This window comes from Apis mellifera, linkage group LG2 (genome assembly GCF_003254395.2).
Source record: "Apis mellifera strain DH4 linkage group LG2, Amel_HAv3.1, whole genome shotgun sequence".
Taxonomy (NCBI): Eukaryota; Metazoa; Arthropoda; class Insecta; order Hymenoptera; family Apidae; genus Apis; species Apis mellifera.
Window position 1 is genome coordinate 582,946 of NC_037639.1, and position 19,174 is coordinate 602,119.

At 18.2% G+C, this 19,174-nt stretch overlaps 3 protein-coding genes across 15 annotated transcripts in view; 1 reads left to right on the forward strand and 2 right to left on the reverse strand.

Annotated features, from left to right (window-relative positions):
• The window catches only part of LOC100577995, a 32,354-nt gene extending 28,811 nt beyond the window's left edge, over positions 1-3,543 (reverse strand). For 5 of the 8 annotated variants that reach the window (XM_016910871.2, XM_026439194.1, XM_006557625.3 and 2 more), the window contains exons 1-2: positions 3,049-3,543; positions 55-2,488 (exon numbers count right to left, since the gene is read on the reverse strand). In XM_016910871.2, the coding sequence (XP_016766360.2) occupies positions 55-2,350 (2,296 nt within the window). In that variant the 5' untranslated portion in view covers positions 2,351-2,488; positions 3,049-3,543. Of the gene's footprint in view, positions 1-54; positions 2,489-2,826; positions 2,955-3,048 lie in introns of all 8 variants that reach the window. The other 3 variants (XM_016910869.2, XM_026439192.1, XM_006557621.3) reach the window with 3 other exon arrangements.
• Positions 3,544-6,637: 3,094 nt separating this feature from the next.
• Positions 6,638-14,398, reverse strand: LOC552364 (gephyrin). 3 transcript variants are annotated; one of them, XM_026438852.1, is made up of 12 exons: positions 14,275-14,398; positions 10,311-10,400; positions 9,863-10,014; positions 9,579-9,766; positions 8,533-8,731; positions 8,160-8,444; positions 8,019-8,085; positions 7,841-7,955; positions 7,474-7,749; positions 7,261-7,400; positions 6,997-7,184; positions 6,638-6,928 (listed from the first exon to the last, which is right to left on the reverse strand). In XM_026438852.1, exons 2-12 carry the CDS (start codon positions 10,339-10,341, stop codon positions 6,695-6,697), a joined length of 1,875 nt encoding a protein of 624 aa, XP_026294637.1. In that variant the 5' UTR covers positions 10,342-10,400; positions 14,275-14,398; the 3' UTR covers positions 6,638-6,694. The 3 variants fall into 3 exon arrangements, with proteins under 3 accessions (XP_026294637.1, XP_026294636.1, XP_026294638.1); XM_026438851.1 differs by lacking the exon at positions 14,275-14,398 and adding an exon at positions 10,565-10,668; XM_026438853.1 differs by lacking the exons at positions 10,311-10,400; positions 14,275-14,398 and having other exon boundaries at positions 9,579-9,780; positions 9,863-9,998.
• The window catches only part of LOC550695 (carnitine O-palmitoyltransferase 1, liver isoform), a 28,884-nt gene continuing 23,627 nt past the window's right edge, over positions 13,918-19,174 (forward strand). For all 4 annotated transcript variants that reach the window (XM_026438847.1, XM_026438848.1, XM_026438849.1 and 1 more), the window contains exon 1: positions 13,918-14,172. The gene's annotated coding sequence lies outside the window, so the exon portion shown is untranslated. The remainder of the gene's footprint in view (positions 14,173-19,174) is intronic.

Below are 19,174 nucleotides of genomic sequence, written 5' to 3' on the forward strand. Positions count from 1 at the left end.
ATTTATTTTAATAACAAATATAAGAAATGAAATTAATAAAATTAAATAAAATACCAGTAATAGTAACATCTGTATCTTGATTAACAATAACAAGTTTATTAGATGGTTTTAGAACTTCATCTTGTTCTGAATTTTGTCTTGACTTTCTTTTTTCAATATCAGAATCATTTTGTTTACGTTTTTTAATAATTTCCACTTCTGATTCACTAGAAGAATCAAAACTACTACCACAACGATTTTTTTCATCTGAATAGGAAGCAGCTAGAATAGCTGTAGCATTAAGACTTGCCATCCTTTTACAAACAACCATATCTTTCAAATCCATTACTTCTTCATTTTTTTTTCTTCGTTTGATAATTTTTTTCTTACTATGTTCCATATTTTTATCACGTTCACATTCATCATCAGAAGAAGTTGAAGATGAAGAACTTTCTAGCATATCCCAATGTTTTCCACGTAATCCTGGTACATTTCTAAGTTTTCTTTTTGGTATATTTTCTTCTATTTTTGTTTCTAATTTCTTTTCTTTTTCTTTACGAATTTGTTCTTCTTTTTCCTCTTTAGTTTTCTTTTGTTTTTCTTTTTCAGGCCTTGGTTTACAAAAACCACCAAGATAAACTCCTCCAGTTTCATTTTCATATAAGCAATGAACTTTGGCTAATGCATTTAAAGAAGCAACTCTATGTCGTTTTGGTCCATTCCAAAATCCGAACAATCTCATTCGTCTCATACGTTCATGCTCTGATGGTGAATTAGCTCTTTCTTTTCTTTTAATTTCTTTCTGTTTATTTTTTTTGGTTTCATCATCACTTTCATCCTCTGACTCTGATAATAATGCATTATTACTTATATTATCTCCATTAATTGGCTCATCCTTTAAATCTGTATCAATTATATTTTCACTATCAATTTGTTCTTGTTTAGAAGAAATATTATCATTTGAATTATCTTCACAAACCTTGATTTGTTTATTAGATTCTTCAGAAGATGTTTCTTCTGCAGAAGAAATCAATTGATTATTATTTTCCATTTGTACTTTTACAGTTTTCTTTTTTATTATTTTTTTATTTATTTTTGGAGTACATTTAACAATTTTTTTGATATCTTGTGATTTTAATTGTGCTTGCTCTTCTTTTCCATTTTTATCAATATCTTTATCTTCTTCTAATTCACTTTTTATGTCTGTTGTATGTGTTTCTTCATTTAATTCATCTTTGTTCATGATTTTTTTATGTTCAGCTAGTAATTTTTCTGTTTCTTTTGTATCTATTTTTTTTTTAGATATAACTTTTTCCACAAATATTTTCAATTTATCATCTTTTTTTAATGTAGAATTTATTTTATTAGTTTTTGAAGGCAATTTAGCTTTCATATGTTTTCCTAACTTTGGTTTCTTCTCTTGCATAATTTTATTTTTAGAAATATTAACATTTTTTCTTTTTGTTCTTTTCATTGCTTCATCTTCTTCACTTACAGATGTTTCTTCATCTTTTACCAATCTATTTAATTTAATTTTTTTGTCTACAAATTTTTGAACTACCGATAAATGTGACTTTTTTGTTAAAACAGTCTTTCTAGAAATACCTTTTTTTTGTAATGATTTTGTCTTAGAATCTTTTTTAGTTCGTGCTAAAGAAGTTTTAGTATTTATTGTACCTTTGTCAAGAAGTTTTTTACGTTCTGATTTTTTATCTTTTATCACAGATATTTTCATATTTTCCTTGATATCAGGTTTTATTAATTTTGAATCTTTCTTTTTTTCATCTTTAAATTTTTTCTTAGAAATGGAACAAATGATATCTATTTTTTCTTCATGTAAATCTTTTTCTTCTGTAATATTTAAAAGTTTTGATTGATCTTCTATATTCTCATCATCAAATTTTCCACTTTTCTTTTTTTCCTCTTTTTCAAACTTTCTTTTATTTTCCATAGCTTGTTTTTCCAATTTTATTTTTTCTTCTATTTTTTGTACTTTCTTTTTTTCTGTATCATAAGTACACTCATCTGTGACTTTTTCATCTGTTTTATCTAATTTTTTTTCTTCAACTTTTTCACATTTTTTTTCATAATCTTTTATATACTTTTTTTTTTCATCTACTTTTTCAGGTTTTTCTTTTCGCTTTTCTTCAATTTTTTTCTTATCTTCTATTTTCTTTTTTTCTTCTGTTTTTTCTGATTTCTTCTTATCACTTTCTAGTTTCTTTTTTGCATCTTCTCCTTTTTCAAGTTTCTTAGATTTTTTTTCTTTCCTTATATCAGATATAGATTTCTCTAAAAATGAGCGACGTTTTTTAGCAGTTGGGATTTTTGTTGCCTTCCGGGCAACTGTTGCCTTTTTCTGTGGCTTCATTATGATTATTTCCTTTACATTTTCAGTTTGATAGGAATATGCTCAATATTTAAAAAAAAGCACTGAGCAAACTGTTAAAACTACCTAACTGCCATTGTAAAATATTATAAATTTTATCTTTTTTCAAGCTGACTATATCTGAAATGAAAAAAAAAAATATTTATAAATTTAATATTTATCATAGTGAAATAATACAATATACAAAAACAAAATAATTTTTGAAATTAATTTTTTTTAAGATATATTTTATAACAATAAAAAAAAATTGTGATATAAAAATTCTTAGAAAATAATTTTATTTTTTGTAAGAATTTTAAAATGATGATTAATAGATACCTAATATTATACAAAATGAAATACATTTACACATTTACACATTTACAAGTAAAAATATTTCTATATTTCTAAATAATTAAATAAAATAATATAAAAAAATATTCAAATTGTATAATAATGATAAAATGAAAAAGAATTACGATCAAGATTGTCGGGTGCGCGCACTTTCATCGACTTGTTGACAAATCGATCCCTTTAAATTTCATTGCTTCCATGATTTAACATACGTCAGATAAACTCATTGTTCGAGATTTTTTAATAGGATTCTCTAATATTTTGTCAACAAAATATATTAAATTCATAAAAAATACAAAGCCAATGTTAAAAATCAAGAAATTAAAAGGATAAGGATAATAGGATACCTTTTAAATGTATCCGTAGATGGCCACAAGTGGCTAACATAAACCTACTCTACTGATCGATGAATTTGTCACGTACGAAATTTTGCCAGACTTATACACTATTAGAAAAGTCCCAAGTAGTGTATTTTCAATAAAACCACTTGCACATTTATTATATATACATAATTAAATGATAAAAAATAAACGTAAACTAACACAATTTATGTTTACCTCTAGCGAGCCCTTTTATTCCTACACACGGCCCGCGAACTTTTTTTTAAACAATAAATTAATATACAAATACAATAGACTACTCTGATAATATTTTACTTAAACACACCACAAAAAAAAAACAATAACACGATCTTTTTATTAATACTTCCCGTCTGCTTCTACGAGACCTAACACGAATTTCACATTTCTTTCTTCCAAAACATGAATCTCACTAGACGTCCCTGCCCTTTTACCGTTGCCTTGTCGGCCATTTTCTTCCTCGCGCCGCTCCCCCACTTTTCCTTTATACGTTACTAAATAATAGATTCTCTGTTTTCCTTTAATCTCACTAGATGGAATCACTTTTTCGTGCTATGGTGACATCTACAATTTCTCGCGCGATAATCAAATAAATAGTTTTAATTAAATAATTAATCATCAAAGTATAAAAATGTACTGGAAGCGTTATTTTTCTCAATTTCATTGCAAATTACAAAATATACAAATACAAAATAAAGGACTCAAGAATATGAAAATTATTGGAAAAACAGATAATGCATTTAGATGGCAGAGAAAACATTAGCATGAAGAAATGAAATATGATATTAGCAAATTTGATGCAATATAGTAAATTTTATAATATATTATTGGGTTTATAGATATATTTTATTATTTATTACAAAAAAGTATTATTATTTCTTTCGTAATTCAGAAAAGAAAACACAGAAAGTACAAATATTTTTTAAACGATTATCAAAAAAGATATACATAAAGAAGAATTTAAAGAGTCAATATGATTAATTACTTATTTTTTACTGAATAAATAAATCAAATAAATATGTCATCTTATAGAAAAAATTAGCATTTTCATCAATACATACGATTGTCAACTGTATAAAAACTTTAAAGATACCAATAGAATGTTTAATTAATCGATTTTTCAATTTTTTCATGTGAATTAATTATAATTAATATTCGAAAATGTTTCGAAAAATAACAATTGAAACAGACAAATTTTGTAATATCTGATTCTTTACACATTAGGATGCAAATTTATCATTAATTGAATCCCGACATTTATGGATCATAAATTGTAGTAATGCAAAGAAAAAAATTAGTAATGCTAATAAAATTAGAATAAAATTAGAATTGATTATCCATAAATAGCATTACTTTTTTATACTGAAAATTTAATTATTCCAGAATTTCAATGTATCATTAATATCATTAATCAAAAAATGATACGTATTATTGCTGTTCATCGCTACTGATATTATATTCAGATTAATCAGAATATAGAACGATTTCAAAAGCAATTTTAATTTCAAACTGAAAACAATTGTAAATAAAAAAAAAAAAATAATAGTAACAGCTTGGAATATAACTGAAATTGCATTACATAGTCAAGAATTACTTATCACTAGTTATAAATTCACTTATCACTAATAAATATAGACAAATGTATGCAAAGTAGAATAGAAATGTATATAAAGAAAGAAAAAAAAAATTATAATAAATAAATATGAATGAATTTAATTTAGAATAATGATGGATCATTTCAGGAATATACAATAATAACTTAAAATATATTTAACTTATCAACTTTTGCGATATGGGAGGAGTATTGTATATCAATCCAATGTATCATATGAAATTTAAATATATAAATTATTTATATAATAAATATTATTAGTATATAAAAAAAACATACAAATTATTATTGATATTATAAATTATTATGTTCATAAAAATTATTTAAATATCTTATAAGGAAAAAATTCATTATTTTATTACTTTCAATTATTTTATTTTTAGTTACTAGTATTAATTACTAATATTATTTTATTAATATTGACAAAAATCTATAATTTTTAATTTTTTAAATTCTAATCTATAATTTTTAATTTTTTTTAAATTTATTTTAAGTTATAAGTTTTTTTTTTATTAACATTAATCGAAAATAAATCAAGAACGATTGGTTTTTGAACCAAAATTCTCAATTGTATCATCGCTTTCACGAAATATCTAAATATCCGAATAAATTTTCTAAGTATTAAAATTTTAGATACCAAATATTCTTTTCTAGATATCAAAAATTCAAAATTCAAATCTCATAATCAATAATTTTAATTAATATTATTAAAATGAAATTTATAAACATTTAAATTGGTAAATATTATAATCGATAAATTAATCGATTTCACTGAAAATTAAAAATCAATATGAAGTTTTAAAAATTATTAATAAAAATAAAAAATATAGACTTTCTAAAGAAAATAAAATTATCATCAGAAGTGATATTTTTATACGGATTTTGCAATCGATATAATTGTTCACTGAAATCAAGATCTGTTGTCAATGATGATCTATAGAATTTAAGTCCAAAAAAATTTACAGAATAATAGATCAAAAAAATTACAAATCATAAATAAAAAGAAAATTGCTGAAATTAATATGCAATATTCTGAAAAAAATCAGGGAAATAACATTATATATTAATAATATTAATAAGTAATTTAATGCAATATACATAACATGCTCATTGATAAAACAATAGAATTCTTGCTATTACAAAAAAAAATACAGAAGAAAATATTAAAATGGCAGTTATAATATAAAGAATCAATTCTATATTAGAAACAAACAACATAATATAATGATTTATGTTTTTTACAGAATCATGGATTTAAAAAATTAATGACTATTTCAAAAAATCATATTTTTTTTTTTTAGAAAAACCAGAAAAAATTAAAGAAATTAATTTCAAATATTGAAACAATTGAAAATGACCAATATTATTAGTTTTATTAATTTTATATAGATACTGCTTTATTATAGATAAAATGAATGGTTTTTTAGTCAAGAAAGAATATGTTGATAACAAAAAGAATAGTAATTTAATTATATAAACTATTAAATTATATGAATATTAATATTATAAATTATTCGCACCAAATGGAATAAAAATCAAGAAATCTATAAAACAAATATAGAATGTCTGTTTACAAGGGAATTTGTCATAATTAGTCAATTTTTTCTAAAATTTTGGACTATCGATAAATTTGAAAAATCACAAGTTGTTATATAGCCAAATGAATCTTATCTTTTGACAAATAAATATCGAAGAGTGCAGATTTATAGAAATATAAAAAAATAATATTTCAATTTATTAAAGAAAATATCTTAAATAATTTTTTTAAAATAATAATCAGGAAATAGGATTAATTTTTTTAAAAATATATTTAAAAATATTTAAAAAATAATTTTATTATAAAAATATAATTATAAAATAAATAAAAATATAGAATATATATATATATAAATTTTTAAACATATTTTTTTTAAGAATTAATTATGTATATTATTCCCAAATTTATTAATAAAACAAAAAATGATAAAATCTTTCAAAAAAATTGTTTTAATTCTATTTAATATTATACTCATTTAATTATATTTATTGCATAAATCCTAATAACATTGCTTGTACCACATCTCCTTCTTGTAATGTAATCTTTTCTGTCGTACGCGCTGGTAACATTAATAATGCATTTGCATTTTTGCAGTTAAGTAATTTACTACTAATTTGATCTCCAGTACTATAAGCTAGTGGTAAAATATCCGTACTAGTCCATTTTAAAATTGCTCTTGCATACTCAGGACGTGGATCCAAATTATAAGATGACGTTAACTATTATCAAAATATATATTAAGTATTATATAAATTAATAATTTAAAATAAATAAATATATTACATACTTTTGTTTTCACAATTATAGGTATAGAAAAATCTTTACATAATTGTTTCAATAAAGGCAGTGCAAATAAATTCATAGTAACAGTTGCAGAAACTGGATTACCCGGTAAACATAATAAATATTTTTTTCTATTTTGAAAAAAGCATGTTGCAAAAGTAGTCGGTTTCCCGGGTTTCATATTTACACGACCTAAAGTTTAAATTTTTAAACATTATATAATTATTATTGAATATAATTATTTGTATTACTTTAATAATAATATTACCGAAATGTATAGTAGCATTGAAATAATGTTGTAAAATAGACTTCAACATATCTCTATCACCCATTGATACAGAACCTGATGTTATAAGTACATCAGTTTGCGTTAAAATATACTTAATTTTGTCTATCATAATATTCTCACTATATAATATATATATAACAATTATATAATAATTTTTTTTAAATAAATGAAATAAGATATAAGTAGACTTACTCATCTATTGCAATACCCATATCCAAAGCATCAAAACCATTTTCTTTTAATATTGATAATAATGTAATTTTATTGCTATCATATATGTGTCCTGGCAATAAAGTAGTTCCAGGATTTTGTAATTCGTCTCCTGTAGATAATACACCAATTTTTGGAAGATCAGTGATTAATAATTTTTTGTAACCACATGCAGCAGCAAGGCCTAATTCTACAGCTCCTAATTTTGTTCCTGACTTTAAAATTAATTCCCCTTTTTTAATATCACAACCAATAGATCTTAAAGAAAATAAAAATATAAAAAGGATATAATTATTATAATATAATTATTATTTAACTAACATTATAATTATAATTAAAAATAAAATACCTAATATCCTGTCCAGATTTTACTTCTTTCATGATTTCGATTTCTTCTTCTTCCATATTATCTGCAGTTCCTTTTATAAGTTTAGTATCTTCAACTTGAATAACTGCTGTTGCATCTTTAAATTAAAAAAAAATCAATAAAAAATAAAAAAAAACATTTGATTAAATATATTACACACCATCTGGAATTGGAGCACCTGTATTTACTCTTACACATGTACCAGGTACAAGTTTAATTGTAGTGACCTATGAATTTATAACTGATATATTATAAATATTTTAAAATATAAAATATAAAATATCTTTACTATATTACTTACAGTGTCTCCAGCTTTTATTCCACTTAGTACTTTTCTTTTGCCCTTTCCATCATTTGCTAAGACTGCATAACCATCTTTAATAGAAGCTCTAAACGGTGGTAAATCATATTTAGAATATAAATTACCATCCAATATTCTGTTATGACTCTTTTCTAAATCCTCTTCTGATTTACCATTAGAATTTAATGGTTCTACATGTTTATGAATCAACTGTAAAGCTTCTTCCACACTAATCATTGGATATAAAGATTCCCTATTGCGTTTAATTATACTAGTTAAACATGACTAAAAAATAAAATTTATATATTTATTTATATTATATTTTATTTTGAATATAGAAAATTATTTATTCAATAAAAAGAATATTTCTTACTGAAATTTTATCTTGTTTTTCTGCAACAATATTATTTTGCATATTTCCATGCATATTTTTTATTTTTTCCTTATTATCTCTAATCAAATCAACAGCATGTGGTATAGCAGGTGCAATTACACTTAAGCATTCTTTTGCAGCTTTTGGTGATCCCGGTAAATTTATAATTAATGTTTTATCTCGTATTCCACTAACACCTCTTATTAATATTAAACATATATTTAAAAATTTATATATATAATTTTATATTTGTTATAATTATAATTATATATTTATTTAATTGTATCATATTATATTATATTATATATATTTTGTATAATAGAATATGTATATATAAAGTAAGTATATATAAGCATGTATGAAATATATTCTATATAGAGAATACAAATTATTTTCTTTAAAATTATTAAAGATATTCATTAAATTTTTATTATAATTAAATATTGATACAAAAGCCAATCATAGAGCAAAAAAAATTTTAGAGAGTATTGGAAAATAGAAACGACATTCCTTTCTTTTTTTAAATGGAATAGTGTATTAATATTTTATTATTTAAATAATATAATTGCTATCAAATTTAATAATATTTATTTGAAATTTTGTTTATTCCAAGCAATTAATTAAGAATATTATATAAAAATTTAATAAATAAAATTAAATTATTAATTAAGAATTAATTAATATAGCGAAATTTCTTATAATACTCATAATACTTTATAGATAGAATACTCTATATATATATATATATATATATATACATATAAAATAAATATATATAAATATTAAAAAATTTTTTAAAATATAATAGAATTTAATAATATATGATAAAAATTATATTTTAATATTATAATATATAAGCATTATTTTTATTATTTATTAAAATAAAAAATAAATCAGCAAAAAATAATTAATATAAAAAAATATCTTGAAAATTATTCAATGAAATCAAAATAGTTTAATATTTTAAATATCTATTTCAATTTTATTTGAAATAAAATTAAAATAATAATGAATAACTTTTAAAAATTTAATTACATATATTTTACCTAGATAACATAGCCATTGGGGTAATTTTTAAACTAGACATTAGCATAGCTGTAATTATACCAGAAGCTTCTTTATGAATAATTTCTTTCGTTGCTTCAGGTGTCACATCTCTTTTAGAAAATCCTGTACCACCAATTGTTAAGATGACATCTACTTGTCTACTATCACTCCAAGAAATTAGATTTTCCTATGTATAACAAACTTATATAAAAAACTTATATTATTAATTGTAATATAAAAAAATATAATATTTTTATTTAAATTCTTTTTTATATAATTATACCTTTATTATATATTCTTTATCTGGAACAATAGTTTTATGATATATTTCACCTTTTAAAATCTTTCCAATATCAGAATTTTTATCTTTAATACATTGTTCTATTTCAAATCCACTTTTATCCTCACTATTATATTTATAACAGCTATCACTAACTGATGATAAAAATATAAATTTTATTATTAAAAAATAAAAACTTATTTATGATATAAGTAATAGATATTCAATATAATTGTTTCTTTTTATAAAAAAAATGTAATTTTAATATTGAATTACAATAATTATAATAATTAATTACAGAATGATTTAATATATTATTAAAATTATATAACAATTAAATTTATGATTTATGCTATATATAAAATAATAATATAATAAAAACATCTATATGTTATAATATAATTTAAAATTTTTATATAAAATAAATATAACAAAAATATAATAAAATTACCTGTTAATAAACCAAATCTTATTGTATCCATTCTTTTATATAATTATTTTCATATAGATATTTAATAGTAATAATTCTTTTAGTAAAATTCTAATAATAAAAAAGAAAATTAAGAAAATTAATATATATATATAATATAATAATTAAAACTTTAGTTCATATATTTTATAATTATAATTCATAAATATACAACTTAAAAATTTAAATATGACAAATATAATTAAAAACATAAACATATACGATACATATATTACTTTTAATATATTTGAATAAAAATAAGTTACAAGATTATTATCGCAAAAACTCCTTCTTAAAGGAATAATATCACGTGAGTATTCCCACTCCATGCTTTACACTTATATAACATAATTTCCATTACTTGTCTATACATGATTATTAAAACAAAATTATTATTGGCATTGTTGATAATTATAAACCAATTAATATTGAAAATTATTAATTATTATTTACATTATCAATAATTATCGATTATTATTAATATATACCGATTATTATTATATTACAATTAATATGTTATTTGATTCAGTTGGATATTTTTTATAAAAAAATATTAACATTAGTCAATATAAAATAAAGTATTATTATCAAAGATATTTACATTTAATAATTATTTTTAATAACTCAGAACATAAATTATGCTCAAGTTGCGATAATTTATTCTTTTATTTTTCTTTGTTATCATTTTTATTTTTACGACTTAATTTCTTTACATTTTTTTGTTTCATAATTTGTTATAATTTAAAAATAAATCGTCAGTTTTATAATAAAAAATTATATAAATCGCAAAATTATAATCAGAATGAAATATAATTAAAAAAATTTAAATCTTTGATACAATTAATAAATCACTAAATTTAATAAATATCTATTCAGAATTAAAGAGTAAAAAAGGTAAAATTTGTAAAAAAAATATAATTCATAATAAATTTAAAATTTTTTGTTTATGACTCGAATCGCTATAATTCTTGATCTTAAATTTAAAAAGGAAAATCTTAGAAAATCCAGAAGAGTTTTAATTAAATTTTTTTAAAAGTGAATAATATTTTTTAAAAGATATTTTAATATTATGATTCATACAAACTTAAAATATAAAAATCTAAAAAATGATCATTTATCATTATCATTAAAGAAATTATTTACATTTGTTCAAAGAATTAAAAAAAAAAAACAGAAATTTATCTGGAAATACCATAATAAAAAAAATAATATAATTTGGAAAAACCAAATATTTCAGACAATTTTAATGTTTTATATTTTTGAAAAATAAAATTAACAAAGAAATAAATATTTTGAAACAATTAATATGTATTTATTTCTAGATTTTCTATTATGAATTTTGATATTGATTTAAATTAAAATCAAAAAATATATATATTATATATATTAATATTTTTAAATAAAAATATATAATTTAGATTCATAATATAAAATACTGAAATAAAATTTTGACATAATTTAAAACTAATAATCTAAAAATAAGGTTATATATACATATATATATAATAATCTGTCATATGAATTGGTATACATATATATTTTTATCTTTATCTAATTTGTTGCAACAATAATATATAAGTAGATAATAATATAATATTTAATTAGAAATTTTTTAATAATTAATGTAAAAAGAATTATTTTTCTTATATTTTGAATTTGATAAGTTTTTAATATAACAAGAATATAATTAAGATTTTCCTAGAAAAATTGATTTAAATATACATAATCTAATATTTTTTTTTTATTTTTTGTAATATTCGTATATAAATAATATAAGTATTATAATAAATAGTAATAATACTTAATATATAAATAATAAACTTCGAATACCTTTGAGGTTATATTTAAAGTATTTATATTCATTTAAGAAAATATTAATGTAAATTAAGTTAATAATTTTTTAAATAAAAATATAGTTTTTAAAATGATAAAGCAAATGATTTAATAAAAATGAAAAATAAATAAAATTTTTAAAACTAAATAAAAAATAAATATATAAAAAATTAATATATAAACGAATAATTATATATAATATTATATAATATTATATAACGAATATAATATATAAATAAATAATATATAAAGAATTGTTAAAAAAAGTCTAATTTTTATAAAAATGACAAAAAGGAATATTGCTAAATAGCATTTAGAAATGAAAATGGAAGAAATAACGGTATTTTATTATATTATCTAGATAAAATTCTGGAATTATAATGATAATAAAATGTAAATAGAATACTCGTCAATTTCCCTATTTTCATTTCTAAATTTTACTATTATTATTACTTTGTTTTATACTTCCAATGATTTTTTTTAGCAACTTTATAAAAAAGTAAAAATAAATTAATAATTAATTCCCAGAAAAAAATACTGTTGGTTTTATAATCTTTTTCTCCTAAAGTAAATAATTATTATGCAATAATATAAGGGATGATCAAACTACATTAAATTAAAATCTACCTAAGAACCAAACTTATCCAAATTAAATAATTTTTTTCAAATTTTATTTATACGTATCATTTTATTTCAATCTTTTTACTTTATTAAAATAAATGAAAATACATTCATATTTTTTACTAAATAACAGAGATTCATTCATATAAACAATTTTAAATTAAAAAATCAATATTATTAAGATTTGTAATTTTAATTAATATAAAATAAGTATAATCTTTTTACAAAAATATAAGTATATATTGTATTATAACAAATTTTTTTTTAATTGTAAATATATTTTATTTTTGAATTGTAATCAGTATAATTTTATTAAAATAAAAATTATAAATATTATTATATATATAATAATATTATGTATTAAAAGACAATGTATTTATAATGTAATTAATTTATAAATATAAAAAAATCTATATAATATATATAATATATATATATATAATATATATAATGTAATATATAATATATATAATGTATTAATATTAAATTATTATATCAAATAATTAGTAAAAATTAAAATAAAACATAAAAAATAACATAAAACATAAAAAATAAAAATTTGAGAATTTTGACTTTACTTTTTATTAATATAAAAAAGAAAAGTCGAATAATTAATATAAATATAAAAAATACTATTAATATAATGCTCATTATATTAAACTATAACAATTTTATATTATTTTTGTTACATAATTTATCGATATATATAAGCAAATATTTTATAAAATTGCAGAAAACTATGTTCGTAATTGTAATAATTTATTAATTTGATTGACAAATGATTTGAAAATTGAAATATTATTACCAAATTTATTTTCATTATAGTTTAAATTCAAAATAGACTGTGAAATTATTTATAAAATTACAATTCACAAAAATAGAGTCTATTTATGAATTTTTTTCTTAAAAGTTTCTTTGAAAAGTATGAGTTGTTTTTTTGAAATTCATATATATTGATAATGAATAATTTTTCTATAAATTAATGCAAAAAAAAAATATAGATTTCTCTATTTTACATTTTAGAATTGAGAATTTAATACTGATATTTTTCCCTAGATTTTAATATAATGTAGTTTTGTTTATATTCTTAACTAGCTGAACTACGTTTATATAAATATAAAGCATCTGGCACTTTATAGTTTGGTTTAGCCAATAAGTTGGTAACTTGGTTGTTTGATGCACTTGTGAATTTAAGAGAGGGAGTTAAAGGCAGAGTGAATAGTGTATTACTTACGTATGAAGGAGTCATAGCGTGCAGCGGTAGTGCACAGCGAAAAGTGCAAAAGTGAATTGAGATATTTGAAGATTTATAATTGTGACTTATTTTGTGAAATATTTTTTACGATAAATTTTTTTTTCGTATGCGACATAAGAAGTTTTATTAATTTTGGTAATGTTATGATAATTAATTTTTATTTATTTATGCATATAAGCAATACATTAGAAAATAGTAGTTTATTAATAGCTAAGTAAATTATTTTGGCCTACTTACACGTAAAAAATCCAAGATGGGAGGCACAACTACACACACCCTTGAGTTTAACCAATGAGAATACATGTTTTAGTTCTTAAGGCTAATAACCTTTGACTTCCATTTTATTTATATAAACGAAGTGCTGTAGAATGACCATACTTTCTTTTAAAGAAGGATATGATTACATTATAGAAATTATAAAAATGTCATTCAAAAAATATATTTTAAATATAGTTTGTTTTATTTGTATTAATATATTAATTCTAATATATCAATTCCAAGTACATTATAAAATATTAATGCATTAATTATATTAATAATATTAATATAACATATTAAATAATATTATTAATTTATTTTCATCATGCTTTTTACTACATATTATATACAAATAGTTAATTTAAGTTTTACACTTTCTAATAGATAAATTAAAAATATTTATGAAAAATAAATTGATTTACTTTTGATATACCATATGGGATATAAAATAATTTATTTTTGTACATTAAACATTAAACCATCATTGCATCTAGATTTTTATTTACATGTATTATAAATTTGATTTTGTCTTTTTAATGTATTAAAATATATTTACAAAATAATATTTGTAATTAATTAATTAATTAATTAAATAATAAAATTTGATTTTATCAAAATTGAAATATATATTTTTTATGTGCATCTATATAAAATCCAATATTTAATTTGCAAAAAGCAAAAATCATAAAAATGTGATATATGAAATTTTATAAATGTAACAGAAATAATGATAAAAATATATATTATATTTATAAAAAATTTATTTAACTTAAAATTTATTTACAATTTATTTAATTTAATATTTATTTTTTATGTTTTACTTTAAAATATATTATAAAGTTTAATATATATTATATTAATATTATAAACTATATTGATATTTCATTAATTTATGATATCTTTTAAATGTTTCATATATTTATATATTTATATTTTATTTTAATAATGTTTATGTTTTAATTTTCATATATGTATAATATAAAAAAGTTTTTTTTTTATTATAATCATTTGTAAAATATTTTGTTTTCAGAATTATAAAAAATAATCATGACTAATGAATAATTATAGTAAAAATAAAAATATAAAATATTGCAGAGTATATATATATATTCTAATATAAAAAATACAAAAAGACAGAAGACAATTATAAGTAAAAATGAATTGAAAAAAAAAATAATATTTTTTTATTTGAAACTTAATTTTTAAAAAACTCAAAGTTAAAAACTCAAAGTTAAAAACTTATCAAATATGAATATATGAATTTTAATTGAATTAGATTTAAAATTTAAATTAGATTAAAATAATTATTCTACTTGCAAAACTAAAAAAAATTTTTGAAATAAAATTTTTTATATTAATATATCATTATGATATAATTTTTATTATCTAAGAAATAATCTATTTGAAACAATTTATATATATAATATATATATATGATCCAACCAAATATTAAGTATAAGAATGATTTTTCATAAAAAAATAGAATAAATGTTTTTTGTCAAGATTTCGAAAAAATCAAGTTTGAAAACTTTTTAAATACAAATTAAATTGATTAATTTTTAATTCGAGTGAATTACAAGTGAATTATATAAATATAAATGATAAAAAGTTATCTTATATGTGAAAATAATTAAAAAATATAGAATAATATTATCTGTAATATTACATCTGTTTTTGAAAGAATAGAGATTGAATATGTGCTTATCAAGAATAATTGACAATTTTTAAAATTCTCGAAAATTATTTCTAAAATCCGTATTCTCGAAATTTAAACAAAATAAAATTAATTTTACATTTTTTATTTATTTTCATATATAGAATAATTTTCTTAATAATTTTATTGATAATTTATTTATATCCAATTAAGAATTAGTCAATTTCATTTATAATCGAACAATTTTTGAACTTAAAAATAAGTCTAGATGAAAGTCTACATGAAAATAAAGTCTAGATGAAAAAATTTTATTCTATTTTTTTTTCTTATTTTTTCATAAGAAATTATGTTTATATATATTATTTGATCGAACTCTTTATATATATATATATATATATATATATATATATATATATAATATTACAAAATAATTACAAAATTAATGATATTAAAAATAAAAAATATTATTTTATTTATTATTATCAATTATTATTATAATTGAGTGTTATAAAATTAATTAAATTAATTTTTTTTCGTCAAAGAATTTTAATATATTCGAAAAAAAATGTTTAATATTCAAGTTAATAAAAAATTTAAAAAAATCATTAAATTTTGTTGAAAATACATAAATATTTTTCGAAAAAATCGACTTTAATATTCACCGAATATTTGTATATTTAATTGACTTGAATTATATATCGTAATTTATTTTCTCGATTTATTCATTTATGTTTATTGAATTAAATAATCAAAAATACATAAAATATTAATTTACAATAAATTTTTATTATTAGATATTATAAAAAATATTATTTTATTGAATAAATAATTAATTTCTAATATTTTCTGACTATTCTGTTATTTTAATTAATTAAATTTATTTTTTTAATCTTGATATAATCTTGATTTAAATGTACATATATTTGACCAATATTTAAAATCATACTTTTTTTTTGAAAACTTCATGCTTCATGTGAAAAAATTTATTCTATATTTTCGATTTATTTTTTAATATAGACTCTTTCTGATTATATCATTAATTATTCGATCATTCTGTATATTTAATTATTTGTTATCGATGTCATATATAAAAACATAATATATATATATATATATATATATATATATATATATATATATATGTGATATATTTAGAAATATATTTTTTTTTATTAATCATTAAATAATTCAGTAAGATTTATTTCAGTTTTATAAATATTTGTTATATAAAATATTATTATTATGTTCTTTATTGCATTTTATGCATTTAATGTATAATTAATGAATATCTACATATTATATTATATAAAAATATGAAAAAATGGCATAAAATATATGAAAGTATATGAAAATATATTTTGCTACATTACTTTTGTAATGTATTAATATTCTTCTCTTTTTATAAAATAATAATAATAAAACTCTATTTAAAGCAAATATTTCAATCAAATTAAATTTTTTATGATAACATCACAACTGATCGATATGAATATATACATATTAATTATATATATATTGTAATTTAAAAATCCATTTAACTGCAATATCGCATGATATAGCATCTTTTTGTTGACATCAAAATATTTTTTAATTATAAATCTATTCACATAGTAAAAATATGTTTATTTATATTTATTTTATCTTATTACGAAATATATGTCTTACATGTACAATGTAAAAAACTGAAAGTTGTGTCGATTGTGCTAAGTGATATTATGCTATTATTTATTATTCTTATATTAATTTTGTTTTATAATAAATTATTAATAAGATACATATATTAAATGCATATTATAATTTTTCAGAAAGGTTAAAGATTAAAGATTAAAAAATTTAAAGATATATGTATCTTATTAATAATCTATTACAAAACAAAATTAATATAAGAATAATAAGTAATATATAAAAGTATAAAATGTTATTAATAATATAAGAAAATGAATATTATTTTATTTTTAATGTTTTAAAAAAAATGTAAAAAAAAATTTTCATTTGAATATTCACTTAACTGATTGACATGAAAAAAAAATATTCTATTCTTTCTAAAAATCAACTTATTGCATTATCTTATGATTTTAGATTTAATAATAATCTTTTTTTTTTTCTATTTAATATTTTATTCAATATTTATAACTTTTAATTATTTTCGAATCGAAATTGATAAATTTTAATAATTCTTATAGTCATACATATATATATATATATATGAAACATTGATATATTTAATTATAATTTGATTTTGTCAATTGAATTAAATTATTTTTTGAGAAAGATTATTATCGTTATTTAAGTAGTTAATTTTTTTAAAATATATTTATTATAATTAAAATGTATAATTATTTAAAATAACTAAAAAAAATATTTTATAATTAAAATTTTATTATGTTATTATATTTTATTTTAAAGAAATTAAATAATTTAAAAAATTTATTTAATATATAATATTCTATATGTTTAAAATATGTTAAAATTTTTAATTTTTATTACGTTTATAATATTTAAATTTATTTTGAATTTTAAATAATAAATGATTATAATCATTAATAAATGATAGCAATTTTTGATAATAAATTATGATAAATATATTTAAATTATATTATTAGTTTTGGCTATTTTAATTTTTCACGTTGCTTAAAGTATTTAAAAATTTAATAAATATATTACGAATATTTATAAATACTACATGATATTATATATAAATTGATAAATAAAATGATTAATCATTACTTCTCTTTTAGAGATATAAAATTATAATTATGTAGCAATATATTTTATTCAAAAAAGTTATAAACGGATATTGTATATATTTACAAGATATCATATTTTGTTTTTACAAATAAACAAATTTTAAGAGTTAATATCTAGTTATATGAATTATTAGTGTTTAATATATAAAATATGAATTTATAACATTATATTTAAATCGATTTTGATTTGTTTCATCATTTTTTATTATGTTTATTTTTTTGCAATTTATTTTTTTGCATTATTGTTTCTTTGGAATTTATCTAGAGTATTATATAGTAATATTAGCATAATATTTTAATAGATTTAAGCTAAAATAGATTTTATATTCTATTTTTTTTAACAAAAAAATTCTAATTTTCGGATATTCTAATTTTTTTAGCAAATATCTCAAAAAATATAAAAGATAAAAGAAAATGTTTCAAATAATTATATAAATTAAGCGCTGACATTTATTTGGTTTTATGATAAATTAAAAAA